The sequence below is a fragment of the Fulmarus glacialis genome, unplaced genomic scaffold, assembly GCF_000690835.1.
Source record: "Fulmarus glacialis isolate BGI_N327 unplaced genomic scaffold, ASM69083v1 scaffold16233, whole genome shotgun sequence".
Taxonomy (NCBI): domain Eukaryota; kingdom Metazoa; phylum Chordata; class Aves; order Procellariiformes; family Procellariidae; genus Fulmarus; species Fulmarus glacialis.
Window position 1 is genome coordinate 18,189 of NW_009203700.1, and position 14,408 is coordinate 32,596.

Here is a 14,408-nt window from a genome sequence, read left to right on the forward strand (position 1 = left end):
TTCCTGAGGAGGCGGCTCCAGAGCAGACATCCAGAGGGAGATCAGACTTCTGTGCGCCTGCTGTAATGGCATCTGCAGATGCAGCACACAGCCGGAGTGCTCTGAAGGATGGTGCCAACATCTTTTTGTTTTTTCATAAAGCATTTTTCTGTTACTTTTGCTCTGCCTTATCTTCTCCCTTCTCCCCCCTCCCCCCCATTCCTATGTTTATTACAAAGGTGTGTCCCCCCCCTTCGGATTTGAAGGGGAAAATTTATTTGTCAAGGTCTTTCCTTTTAAATTGCATGCTCAGTAGTAATACTTGCTCTTGGCGTATGGGTGTAAATATATTTGGGGTACTTAAAAGCTGACAAAAATAAGGATATTATTCTGGGCTCAGAAGTTAATCCTTCCTTTACCAGTCATTTGTTGAATATTTGAGATACATAGCTGTTAATGGCAAAGAATTAAATAAAATTCTTCCTAAATAAAGATCTTACTAAAAATTCTGCCTCCTTTGAAAATTTCATGTGGTGTCCCTATTTATCAGTGCATTTCAAAGTGTGTTAAATACTCCTGATGCATGAATTTGACTATTCACGTGTGATACAGAGGTTCCTTTTTCCTGATATCCAAGAAGCGTTTTATCCAAAAGCCTACGTTAATAGGCTGATCCTGCAGATTGATTTCGCCCTCAGCCGGGGGTTAGTTCCCTCAGAATGGTGTTTAAATTAGCTTGTTTTACTCTCATGAGCTGGATCGGGAAGGTGGGCCTGGCGTGGCAGGCAGGACAGTGAAGAAACAGCAGCCTGCAATGGATCCAAAGGCTGGGGCTTGCTCAGCGGGGTGGGAGCCTGACAGCACACGCGCGCCCCACAAGCCGCTCTCTGCTTCCTTTCCTTTTTGCTGGGCAGTCTCTGCAGGCCCGGTGAGTGGGGTGGAGGAGCCGATCCGTTCTGCACACCCCCACCGGCCTGCCACCCCAGCGCTCTTTACGTGGGTGAAATGTCGTGCACCACATACGTGCCCTGTGTCCTGGCAATGCCTGGCACCTTGTGGCCCCAGCTGATCTGTGATCTAGTCTCCACGTGTCCAGAGAGTCACCAACAGGTCACCGGCGCATGGTTGGCTTCTTCAGTGTTATTTCTGCCTGTGCTCGCTAACACGCGGGCCTGCTTACACAGCCTCCAGCACCTCCGCTCCCCACTGTTGGCCCCGTTGCTTTAGGCATGCGTCTTAGAAGTACGGGAGGGTGATGCTCTTAGCATGTCATTGCTTGTTTCCTTCAATAAGCTGCCCTTACAACAACACAGCAGTTGCAAAAATGACCGACAACTGGTGTGTCTGAAGTTTGCACACATGGTGGTATTTTAGCTAAAATAATTTTCCCTAATAATAAAGTTGGTAAAATGTAGAGAAGGAAGGTTGGGTTTTTTCCCAGAAAAGCCTGTGTCACTGTAAATAATGGATTGAATGAATTGGGGGGGAAAGAGAGTTGCATTAAATGTCATTCTATGAATTCTCTAGTGAGAACAGTCATCAGTTATTCACTGGCTCAGTAATACAGGTAGAGAAATTCTCATTCGTGTTGAGATTTTGAAATGCGGTGTTTCAAAAGTGAGGAATAATGATATTTGGACCTCATTAATCAAAAAACCCCAAACCTCTCTAGTATGAGAGAAGATGATGATGAGTGCAACACACCACTTAGGACTGAAAATGTAATCTAACGGGGACTACAGAGACAGACCACCTTTAAAAATCTCAGGGCACTTATTTAGAAGCTGACTGGTGAATGTAGGAACTTAATGTTTTACCCTATTTTTTAAAAATCTTGGGTTTTCATAATACCTTTCAGATTTCTAATATTGTCAAATAGGAAAAATCAGGTTTGAATAGTTACAGATTGGCCGAGATCCCGGGCAGGGGCTGGCCTAGAAGTGCTAACAGAGCTTCTCGCTGCTCAGGCCTCCGGGTTTTGCTCTTTCACAACTGCTGAACAAACACTATTTTCTAGTATCTTTTCAAACCTACAGGAGAACAAATGTGAGCCATAATGATGAAAGTTAGTTTTGATGCCTTGAATTATCTTTTTAAAATTACTAACCAAAGCCTTTTTCTTCCCCATAGCCTTTTCTTACGCTTATGAATCTTCACTGTTCACCAGACGTCCACACATTTCTGTGCAAAGCCTTTGTCCCTGCCTGCCTGGAGCAAATTCACGTGATTCACCCTTGTCGAAGCCTCTGTGAGAAAGTGTATTCTGACTGTAAGCAGTTGATGGATACTTTTGCAATCATATGGCCTGAAGAGCTGGAATGTACCAGGTCGGGTATTTTTCATGTTGACAGGTGGTGGGGGGTGATATTTTCACATTTGAGCTAGACTGAGTTGAAAATCTGAGGCAAAATGTTAAATATCACCTTGCTGTAGCTTCCTCATCACTGGTGAGCCTACAGTGCTTATGCATAGGACTATTTTTATATTAAAACTTTTTCAGTATTCAAATGATCACCTCCATTTCCTGCTTATGACTTTTTGCAACAAAGTTCTGCAGCAATTCTTTTCAGTATTCAGATCCCTGCAAAAATAAGCTTTTTACTGTAAGTTTCCTAAAATTTAAAGTATTAAATGTTACAGCATAGATTTTGCTTTGATTTCTGATCTCTAAAGTAGGGATGATCATATTTACTTCACAGGGGTTTTATAAATAATTGCTCATAAAATAATGAAATATGAAATATTCTATATTTGAATGGACGCAGAGTATTAAGTAGTAGAAGCCTTATCTTACTCCTAACCACTTAAATGTGCAAATTCAATCTTGTGTTGCTTTTCCTGTACTGTCTGCCAAAAGTGTCTTTTTTTAAAATTTCACCTTTTTCTCAGATATGTTCACATGTCTGTTCCAGAGAGAAGACAGTTAATACTACATTTGGGGAACAGATGGGTCTATATATATTAAATGGAAACCATTGAAAACACTCCAGTGTAATCTTCTTGAGATTCTGACCTTCAACTGCAGATATTTATAAGTTATTAAAGCCAGATGGGGTTTTTTTAAACGCATGTCAGGGCAAGAAGTACAGGAAAGGAGCCTCTGCTCCTTTGAGCGGAAATTCAAATCATTTTTCTAATCCCCATGCAGCTGCTAATCTGTGATGGGGCTGAGGGAGAGCTGGGACCATAGTCCTGTGCCGTGATCTCCAGTAGAAATCCATATCGGAGTGAATATGACACATGGCATTAATGCCATTTCCCTTAGTTCTGCAGAAAAATTGAAGTTAAAACAAGAAGGCATCAACTTTTCCCATCTAGTGTGAACTTCTATGCAACTGTAGTGCCACTCAGCGCAGCAAATGTCTTCAAGAATTGTTTTGAAAAATTAGGAAAACTACAAGTGGATCCAGTTTTTCAATATAACTTTCAAATGACATTTTAAATCAAATTACATTTTTGTAGGAATCACTGCAGCTTTAAATTATTTTGTTACTGCTAGCCTTTATTGAAAATTAACCTGCTCTGTTCATATGTGAAATGATGTCTCCCCAATAGCCGATACAGGGAAGTCCACGTAATGCAGGATGTTCTTGCAACAGCAGACATCCTGCTGCTGGAGCCCCTGGAAGAGGAGCTGGCATGAGGATGGGCAGTAAATGGAATCCTGAGATTCACACTCTTTTATTCTTGCAGACATACATAATGCCTGTTAAGACATGGGTGAATAAAGTTCGCGCTGTTCCCATGCATACTGGTCCAGCCCATGGTTCATGAAAGAATCTGCTACAGAATCAATTTTCTTAATGATCAGTCTGGATTTATTTGGACAGCATGATAATGCAGAGAAACAAAGAACTGAAGTGTTTTTTTTTTTAAGTTCAAGCTGAGCTTGCAAACTGACATTGAGGGACTCTTGTAATAGCGTTTGACAGAGAATGTTTTGAGATAGCAGAATCTTACTTTAAAAGCTAGAATGCAAGACTTGTTCTTTTTTAAATATATGCTTAAACTCAGAATGCATATAAATATAAATCCCATTTTGAGTAAATGCTTACCTATTTGAGTTATACTTACATAATCTAGTTTGAAGATATGTCCAACACTGCTAATACTATATTAACTATATAAAAAGGTCACATATTGTGTCCAATTAAACCCTTGAGCAATCGAGTATTGAGCCATTTTTAAATGAACCTTATGGAGCTAGAAAAAAATTGCTAAAATAGTGATCATTTTTTACAATGCTTATGTTTTTTGCTTTTGTCTTTTTCCGTTAGGTAGTTTTATTGTTGTCGACAATGAAATATCACTATAACACAAAAAGTTATAATAATAATAATAATATACTAGTAATCATTTAATTCTAGATACCGTCAGTCGTCTTTCTTTGTTTCTTGGTTGAAGCTTGCATTTTGACAAGATTGTTTGCTGTCTCCAACAGTCTGTTGTTATCCAGATTTAAAAAAAACAACTAGTGTAAATATTTTTATGTACATATGTAAAAGTTTAGTAGAATTTAAGACTCTAAAAGAACAATTGCAATTTGAGTAGTGTTTCATAAGCAATAAAACAACAGGTAGAGATCAACAGTTAAATAGCTGTGTTTGAATAGTCTTCTAAACTGAAAATATTTGAAGTCTGTTTTTTAAAATGCCATCTGACTTTTTTCACATAATGCACATTTTGCATTATCTACAAAATTTAACGGTGCTTAGAATCAGATTTTTTTCATGTTTCTAAGAAATAATTATAGTTGAAAATGAGGGATATTAAGATATTTCCTCTTCTGTTTATTTATGTAGACTAGTCAATTGTGATGAGAGTGTTCCTGCCACTGCTGCTGTAACCACAAATGTACACGGAACTCAGAAGACCCCAGGCCAGACCCGAAGGGATTATGGATTCTGGTGTCCACGACACCTACACACTACCAATGGACAAGGCTACAAGTTTCTAGGAATTGATCAGTGTGCACCCCCATGTCCCAACATGTACTTCAAAAATTATGAATTGGATGTTGCAAAAAGCTTCATTGGAATAGTTTCAATCTTTTGTCTTTGTGCTACACTTTTCACATTCCTGACTTTTCTGATTGATGTTAAAAGGTTTAGGTACCCAGAGAGGCCGATCATATATTACTCTGTCTGTTACAGCATAGTCTCTCTAATGTACTTTATCGGATTTTTACTTGGGAACAGAACTGCCTGTAACGAGGCAGATGATAAGTTAGAAATTGGTGAAACAGTTGTTCTTGGCTCCCAAAACAAAGCCTGTACTGTCCTTTTCATGGTTTTGTATTTTTTCACTATGGCAGGAACTGTATGGTGGGTGATTCTTACAATCACTTGGTTCCTTGCAGCGGGAAGAAAATGGAGCTGTGAAGCTATTGCACAAAAGGCCATGTGGTTCCATGCAGTTGCATGGGGAATACCTGGTTTTCTAACCATTATGCTCCTTGCAATGAACAAAGTTGAAGGGGACAATATCAGTGGAGTTTGTTTTGTGGGTCTCTACGATCTGGATGCTTCTCTGTACTTTGTGCTTTTGCCGTTGTGCCTTTGTGTTTTTTTCGGTCTCTCTCTTCTTTTAGCTGGTATTATTTCTTTAAATCATGTGCGGCAAGTCATACAGCACGATGGCAGAAACCAGGAGAAGCTAAAGAAATTTATGATCCGAATTGGAGTTTTTAGTGGTTTATACTTGGTGCCACTTGTAGCACTTCTTGGATGTTATGTCTATGAACTGGTGAACCGGAAAATCTGGGAAACGACTTGGGTATTTGACCACTGCAACCAGTACCATATTCCTTGTCCTTATCAGGCAAGTAGCAGTTTCCTTTATAAATAATACTGGGAAGTTAATTGGCAAAAACTCTTATGCATCACCAGATCTGCCATGCAGCTAGTAAATTATTTTCACGTTAAGTAATCAGTTCAAGAACTTGCAGTGATTAGTTGCTTTTCAAGTCAAAATCGGTGGTATCATACTTTTGCTTTGAAATTTTTCACTAATCAAATTAATAGCACTCAGCAACTAAATTCCAACTCACAGCTCTAAAGGGAATGTATAATCTTTACGATATTTGAACTTCATGTTCAAATTGTGCTGAGGGGAGGATCATTCTTCACAGTATCTATTACTAAAAGTAGTCGCTCAGTATTTGAGTGCTTAGCTCAGTATCAAATTACCTAAGGTGAGTTTGCATCGATTTCAGTTGAAGCTGAAATAATGATTCTTGAAAATTGAGTCTAAATTGGATTTAAAATGTTGCTTATCACCGTAGATTTAAAATCACTTTCGTCTTTTTTTCTTTGAAGTGTAGGAGTGTAAAACACTTGAAATTACAAAACAAATTTCCAGTATATTTTTTCCACAATAGCTGTCATTTGCAGGCTGATGCTCAGTAATGTGAAGAAAACTTTAAAAAACCCAACCAAACAAAAAAGAAAAAAACAAACAACCCAACAGCACTTTAAATTATGGAGGTGTTCATATTTAACATTTGACTCTTAAAAAACAACTTCCTTGGAAAGGCTTTTAAAGTAAATCTGCCTATGTTCAGTACTCTCTATGGATTAAATCTTTTGTAAGTACATAAAACTCCCTGCAATCGCAAGTAATTTGTGGTTTGTTTCTTTCCATTTAAGAACAAATATAAAAGAAGACACCATCACTAAGAGAAATGCAAGTGCCTCATGTCATCTTTCATTGCTTTGCACTTATCATCTATGTTTTTACTGCAATAAACTATCATTAAAAAGAGGAATATAAACACAGGCATTATGGAATGATAAGGCTTGATCCTTCCCCATTCTTAAACATCCTCTATATCCTCTGTATTGAAGTCAGTGTAAGCTGAGAGTAGCATGGCTCACAGACTTCTTGATTGTTTTTGCTTCCATTACTACTCTTAAAAAGTGCACTTCGTCTTCAGCGGGTTTTGCGCTGAGGTCTGTATCAGCCCAAACGGTCCAAAATATACAAGGTTGAAAACAAGGCTTTTATGCTTTTTTAAAAAAAAAAATCCTTGTTTTGTAGTGCTTAAGTATAACAGCTTTGCATAATAAGGCAGAAAGAGCTCAGCCTTTAATTAATCTATTGGAAAGGGTAAATAGCAACAGGGAACATTACACAAAGACATACTTAATGGGACCTGTCCCTGTAATAAACAGTGTGTGCTAACAATGGAGTAGCTTAAAGTGGTGTGCTCGGCCTTGGCTTACCTGAGCTAGCTTGTAGACTTTTATGACATTGGCCAGATCAAAACCAAACAAAAACAAACTTCAGGTTAAGTAGCTAATGTTACCTGGCCATCAAAAATAGTGACTTTCATAGATGGGACTGGCAGATATGCCAGGTAACGTAAATTAAATTTGCAGCATGGGAGCAGAAGATAATAATCTCTTACTGAGTTAAATGTCTCAGCTTCTATGATCCAGTTCTGCAAATAGGTGGATTAATTTTGCAATAAACAGAAAACTACTATGTAGTTCCCTGCGGCTCCTTGAAGATGCTGTCTAATCTGATTAACTCCCAACTCATCCACTTACTGTTTCTTTTAAGTTGAAGGGATAAATCTTATACATACAAACTGTCTCTGAAGAGCATGGTTACTAATACTATTACCCCCCAAATTATCTCTCCTTTCAATTTCAAAGAAAAATATTTCCTTCTGACTAATCTCCTCTCTGTGTATTCAGCTGTAGACATTAACCAGGTCTGACTTGACTGTACATGTCTAACATTTGTCCGCAGTACAAGCCTCAACAAAGAACAACAGCCATAAGGAGAAAGCCTCTCTTTTACATAATTTCTTTTCTGTGTTTAAAAAATAAATCAACAAGTATATTTTCTTCTTTGCATTTATTAAACTTTGTTATCTTCTAGGCAAAGGCACTAGCAAGACCAGAAATATTTTTGTTTCTGATGAAATATTTGCTGACATTAATTGTTGGCATATCTCCAGTCTTCTGGGTGGGAAGTAAAAAGACCTGTTCTGAATGGGCCAATTTCTTCAACAGAAACCGCAAAAGAGAGTAAGAACAAATTTTTATTCCTGTTTTTTAAAGTGTATACTTTAAAATGAGTTGCATTTCAGACATGTTTCTTAAATATAGCTCAGGTAATCAAAATGTTGTCCTTAGACCCTTTCTTTTTCAGAGTCTAAATGCTGCATATGGGCATCAGCAAAATTCCATTGGAGTCTGTGGAAGTTTTATATATGCAATGACTTTTTGACAACATTCTCAGAAGATAGAAAATATTTTCCTCTGCTGATTTGTTCTCTTCATAGAGCAGAAGACATATTGTTGTGTTTAGCATTGGCTAATACATCTATGGTTTCCAGTCAAATGAGGGAAAATTTCAGCCATCAACTTAGATCCTTTCACGTGGTCTGGGTACTTCATTTGGCACAGTACTTAGCTGTGTTTACTGTCATGCAATAATAACATCCTCTGCTTTTCTGCTCTGCCAGGCCTGTCTTATTTTAAAATTAATTTTCGTTGAACCCTCCTTAGTGTCACTTTTATTGTATTAATCTACTGTTCCTTTTTTTTTCTGAAACAGAATAATTCAGTTTTATTACTTAATTTTAGTAAATTCCTATCTCTGGATTTAAACAGATTATAAATGGCATCTCAATTTCTTGTAGTTGTAATTTTTTCCATTCCTTTTTATTCCTTGATTATTTCATTTTAGATTATCTGTGTTACTCATAAATTATACTGTATTTTTAGATCTTTTTATTTCTTTGGATTTCCCAAGGCAGCAGTCCTTAAGCTCCTTTTATTTTACATCTACATTCCTTGATGGTGAGCTTATAGCTTCCTTTCCCTCTCCCCTCTTTTTCCATTTCCTGTATAATTTTTCTTATGTTTCAGATGTTAACTGCTTTCAGCTATAAGAATTTAGCAATAATGAAGTCAATTTTGTAATGCTTACCTTTTTTTTTCACTTGAATGAGGTTTACTTTACATAAAGTTAATTTGGTAATACAGCTGCTTATGAGCTAATCCTGCTTTCCTCTCTTAGATGATTAATCTACTGAAGTCATTGGACCTACTTGCAGAAGTAAGAAATGTAGAAATCTGCTTTATTTAATTGTTCCACAGACATAATTACTTTGGAGCCATTATGATCAGATTTTTTTTGTCCTCTTTTCACATATAATTGTTTTCCTTGTGTTCGTTAACATCCAGCTCAGATTGCATCATTGGTTAGTGTTCTTTTGCATTTTTGTGTACGAAGCTATATTACATTATATTTAAGGTTATCCTCTTTCATTCAGTTACATGCTTGTATTTTCTTTCAGTCCAATCAGTGAGAGTCGAAGAGTGCTGCAAGAATCATGCGAATTTTTCTTGAGGCATAATTCCAAAGTTAAACATAAGAAGAAGCACTACAAATCAACTTCGCACAGATTGAAAGTCATTTCGAAGTCGATGGGGACTAGTACGGGTGGCACAACAAATCATGGAACTTCAGCAGTAGCAATCACTAATCATGATTACTTAAGCCAAGAAACTGTTGCAGAAATTAAAACCTCTCCAGAGACATCTGAGAAAGAGATAGAGGCAGACGGAACATCAGCCCGAAGAGTCGAGGAAGGTGAAACCAGTGGGGATCAAATGTTATCTAGTTCTAAACTGACCGTGGATCAGGTGGAAAAAAGAAGCAAAGCAGATAGCACATGTGATATGAGTAGTTTGGCTGAGAGTATGAAGAGAGTAGGTGAAGGAAGGTAAGGTTCCTTAACTCAATCTTTTGCTTATTTGTGTGTATTACCACTATTTTTGTAAGTTTTCTATTTCTTCTCTCTGAAGAATCAGTATACTCTCAGTATACAGTTAACCCTCAGTAGCTGTCAAGAGTACTGTAATTCTTACAAACTATTTCATATGGCCATGTATCTTTAGCATATGGGCTATTTTATATTTTTTTAGGATTCTTCCTTTTGAGCATTGAGTGCTGGAGCTTAGCTCATAGGATATTTGTGTATTGTTGAACAGTGACCCTCAAGAAATCTGTGACTGCAATGCAATCATTTTGAGATGTGACAAGTCTGAAAAAGAATAATGCTTGGAAAAGTATACAGAACTGTATTGTGTTCTCTTGAAAGGAATATAGCTTAAGATATATTATAATTTTGTTGCTAAAAATGTATTTTTTGTAGTGTAAAGCACTGTGCTTAAAATTGACTCCCTGTGTTTTGTTTTTCATTACTTACAGAATAACTCCTAAAAACGATTTTATTGAATCTCCTCCATTACAAAGCAGCTGTTCCCAAATACCTGGTGTCTCACAGTCAGCTTCCGTATCACTACTTGTCTACTCAGCTTCAGACACCAGAAGAGAGCTGGATTCAGGAAACAGTTCAAACCCTTGAAAGATTGAAATTTTATATGAACATTTTCAATGTATAAAACTGATACAGATTCTGTGTTACACTGGAAATAACTGATATTCTGTGCCTTATTGAAAAACACACATATCTTGCTTTGCACTTAAAAAATGTAAGGTTTGTTGTGGGGACAGCTAGCAATAATATACTATATTTAATCCTATCCAGGAATAATGGAAATTGAAGTTCTGTAGGATATGGCTGGATTGACTAGCAGTAACTTAAGAAAAAGATGAGAGAAACAAATATTATTCCCAACATAAAGAATACTTTGTAATGAATTGCGTTAAAATAATGCTTAGAAAGCACTGTTACTTTTCAAGGCATAAAAGTTACATCTGCATCTTTGATATTTTTCCAAACTTGTTAAATTTTTTTTTCTTTTTTGTTACTGTGTTTTAAACAGCAGTATCACTTAAGGGATACACAAATTTATAAATACTCTCTAAATTATGTGTCCTGATGTATCAATTATAGCACTGTTTTATGGTAGTTTGTACACTGAATGTGAAAGGGAATCTGGAATTATAGTGATTTATTTTGTACATAAAAATGAATTTTGTAAATAACTGACTGCGTAAGGTCAATATTTAGAACTACCGTTTTGTATGTATTGTACAAACTTGGTAAAGTTAACACGCTTCTGTTAGGTGTTACTAAAGTCAACAGTCCTGTGGTGATCAGGCAATGTTATTTAGTTCCGAGTAAAGCAGATTGTACCTTCATATATAACACACACCACACACTGTGCATTTGGGGCAAGACTGGTCAGACATCTGTGCATCCTGTTACAGGGATAGTGCATTAGATGCAGCACTGCTTCAGAAAAATGCTTCTCGGAGCCCCTCCTGGTGCGGTGTTCAGTGCATCGTGCCAAAGAAGAAAACACTTCAGATCCCTGGTGGCATGGGGGACAGAATCTTGAAGTATACATTTCGGGGTTTTTTTACTGAGCTGCAGTGAAAGTGTGTGTTTCACGTTGTGTCTATGCAAGTAACTTCATTTTTTTTTTTAATTCTGTAGAGAAATATCTTGCAGAAAATAAACTTGAGTTATTAATATACAGGCTTGTTTAACAATATATTTACTGAAAACAAGATACTTTTTCTACAAAGCTTAATTTTCTATATACTACAGCAATATATTTTCTTTAAATCAGAAAGGTCTTCATACATGTAGCCTTTCTTATGATAGGGTGGTTCTCAAGAGCAAGCACTACTGACGTGGATAAGAATTTTATCGTTTGGCTTTTAAGAAATCCTGGCTCCAGTGAAGTCCATGTGAGTTATTACTTGAGATAATTTGGAGCCAGGATTTTGCTGTTTTCTAAACGTAAATGTCAATGCGTTTTGTAAGACCGTTCAGAATCTTGCATTTGATTACTAACAAGAATATTTCTCAATATTTTGATAGTATGCAGAGAAATCACTGTGTTCCAATTTGGGCAGCATTCATGGTGATGCTTTGAACAATCAAGCAAAATTGCGTGGTACAAAGGTCATGTAAATGCTGAATCAACAGGAACTACAGTTCAGATAAACCAAAGTTATTTGTTTTATCTATCATGCATTAAAAATTGAATGTATTTACCTTTATAGTACGGCATTGGCGTTTTAGCATTTGTAATTTATTGCCTTAAATAGGACATGCTGTTTCTTTTATAATTTCCGCATTTAAAATATACAGAATTCTTGCTGCTGAGAAGGACAGTGAGAAAGATCTGAAAAGCCTCCTGTGAAAATGCACACTAAGTATCCTTCATTCTTGTAGTCATGTTTGTAAACGGGTAACTTTATACACATGTTCAGTAGTTTTGTTATTACTGTCTTTGTTAGTAATAAAATACACTGTTGTATAGTAAGAGCTTCTGAGTTGATATTTCTTAATAACTAGATGTAGTGTGTTTGTTGCTGTATTACTGTAGTATTTTTGCACTTAAGACACTTTAATGTATTTTTTCTTAGAGCTGTGTGAGGTAATAAGTATTGCAATGTTTTTATCACTCCTGTGTAAGTGAGAAACTGAGACAGAACAATGCTGGGAATTGTTCACATGAACACGGAGAATCACAAAAGAGTGAGAAACTGAACGAGTTCTTTCGGGCCTAAAAATAGATACATTTTCAAAGAACTGTGAAATACTAACTAAGCAGTAATCATAACATTGATTGGACGTGAAATGCATCAGTGGTAGAATGAGACTGTAGCACTTGTGTGTTCCGGTGCTGCTGTACCAGAAATAACATACAGAATGTGAATTCCCAAGGTGACCTTTACAGCTAAAGAGACTTTGATCCCTGGATGCTTTAACCTTGAAATACCCAAGCAGTAACTGCAAAGTTAAACAGCTATTTGAATGCCCAAAAAATGATGGGGGGAAAGAAACTGAAAGAGAAGAGGTGCAGAGATGAGTGAGGGTATGGAAGACTGCCTTACAGTGGTGGACCATAACGAACTTCATAAACAGTTTCTCTAACAAAAGGTGTTCAGGTTATCTGCTTTCGTCTGTTATCTAACCAAAGTTAAAACTGAAAATAAACACTTCGTATTAAAAGGGCTTTTCTTAAACTTTAAGAATAACTTCTTACTGGAACATCTCCATCAACTTAAGTCTTTTAATTGAGACTGGCTATCTTCTGAAAGATGCACTATAAATCCAACAATTTAAAAAATTGATACAGCAATTTTAGTCTTGTTTTCTGGCTTTGTTTGCAGAAAGCTAGAATAAAGGATACTGATGACTTCTCCAAGCCTTAAAATAGGTGTGCCAAATAGTCTTTTACTTCTCTTTTTCTTAATGGATCTCTGTCATAAATCACTTCAAAATATGCATTACGTTGAGTTTTGAGGTTGCATAGAAAATCTTTCAAAGGACAAGATAAATTTAACATACAAAATCATATTTGATTTGTGATATAAACCGCACCTGAGATTACTACTACAGTAGTTTTATGGTACATTTTGTGTATACTCTATTTTACTGCCCTATTTTGCTATTTTTTTTTTAGTGAAAATTGGGATAAAGTTCACCTAGGGTATAAAATAAAGCTATGCACATATTTGGAAAAAATAGTCCAAGTTTGCAGAACTAACCCAGGATATGGAAAAAAAATGTTATTTTGTTTCTATTTATAACATTTGAAAGGTGCTATTAGCAGAGAATAAGAAAAATATTTGCGGTATTTATCTTTTAATCTGTTCGCTTTTTTAAACTTCAAAAAAAACAGTTCAGGTATGGAGTATTAACAATCTGAAGCATCATACTTTTTTCTTTGCCCATTGTTCAACTGATTTAGAGAGAACTGTAGGTCCTGTTTCTTTACAGGTTGCAGAATATACTTGATTTAAAGATGGTCAAATGTAGTTGAATTTCAGAAGCGAAAAAATATTTAAATATGAAAAGTTGAACTTTAATAAAAACAAGTTTAGTGTTCTACAAAGCACTGAAAAACGCAGTAGCTGAATAGGATGAGGAATCACGTTTTCCTTTGAAGTTTGACCACCCAGTCTCAATGGGCAATTTCGGATCGCTGCACATCAAAGCAGAAATGCTACATCCCTCCCTTGACACTGGCCGCTTGTTGAATCAGTCTTTGAAGGTATCTGACCGCTCTCTGTTTGGCGGCATTCACGGATAGAGATCTCTGCCAGTATTAACCACTGGTATTTGCAGTAATTTAGATGGCTGGCACCAAAGGTATTTGAGTGTCTCATGAGAATAAATGTTATTTCCTGTGCATTACCTTTTTTGCACTCACTCTTTCACTCTTATTTTTGTCCCCTGTCTATTTTTTTAATGGACTAAAGTTTAACTGTAATTAAAAATAAAGATGTTGGGTAACCTATACCACACCTTCATGAGCTGTTGGCTTTGTATTTCTAGAAGCGGAGCTCAGAGCATCTTTCTGATGTACATCTATGAAATCCGCTTCTGTATATTAACTGGATTTTACCTCCTATTAAAAAGCACTTGAGATGCAAAGTATAATTAAAAGATTAAAAGCAAGCCAGGACATTTATATCTGAGC

At 36.5% G+C, this 14,408-nt stretch overlaps 1 protein-coding gene across 1 annotated transcript in view; it reads left to right on the forward strand.

The window, feature by feature from the left end:
• Positions 1-10,366, forward strand: part of FZD6 (frizzled class receptor 6) — a 28,385-nt gene extending 18,019 nt beyond the window's left edge. Inside the window, exons 2-6 of the mRNA XM_009574742.1 lie at positions 2,110-2,306; positions 4,782-5,799; positions 7,867-8,015; positions 9,293-9,721; positions 10,210-10,366. Coding sequence (XP_009573037.1) covers positions 2,110-2,306; positions 4,782-5,799; positions 7,867-8,015; positions 9,293-9,721; positions 10,210-10,366 — 1,950 coding nt within the window. The remainder of the gene's footprint in view (positions 1-2,109; positions 2,307-4,781; positions 5,800-7,866; positions 8,016-9,292; positions 9,722-10,209) is intronic.
• Positions 10,367-14,408: the final 4,042 nt, after the last annotated feature.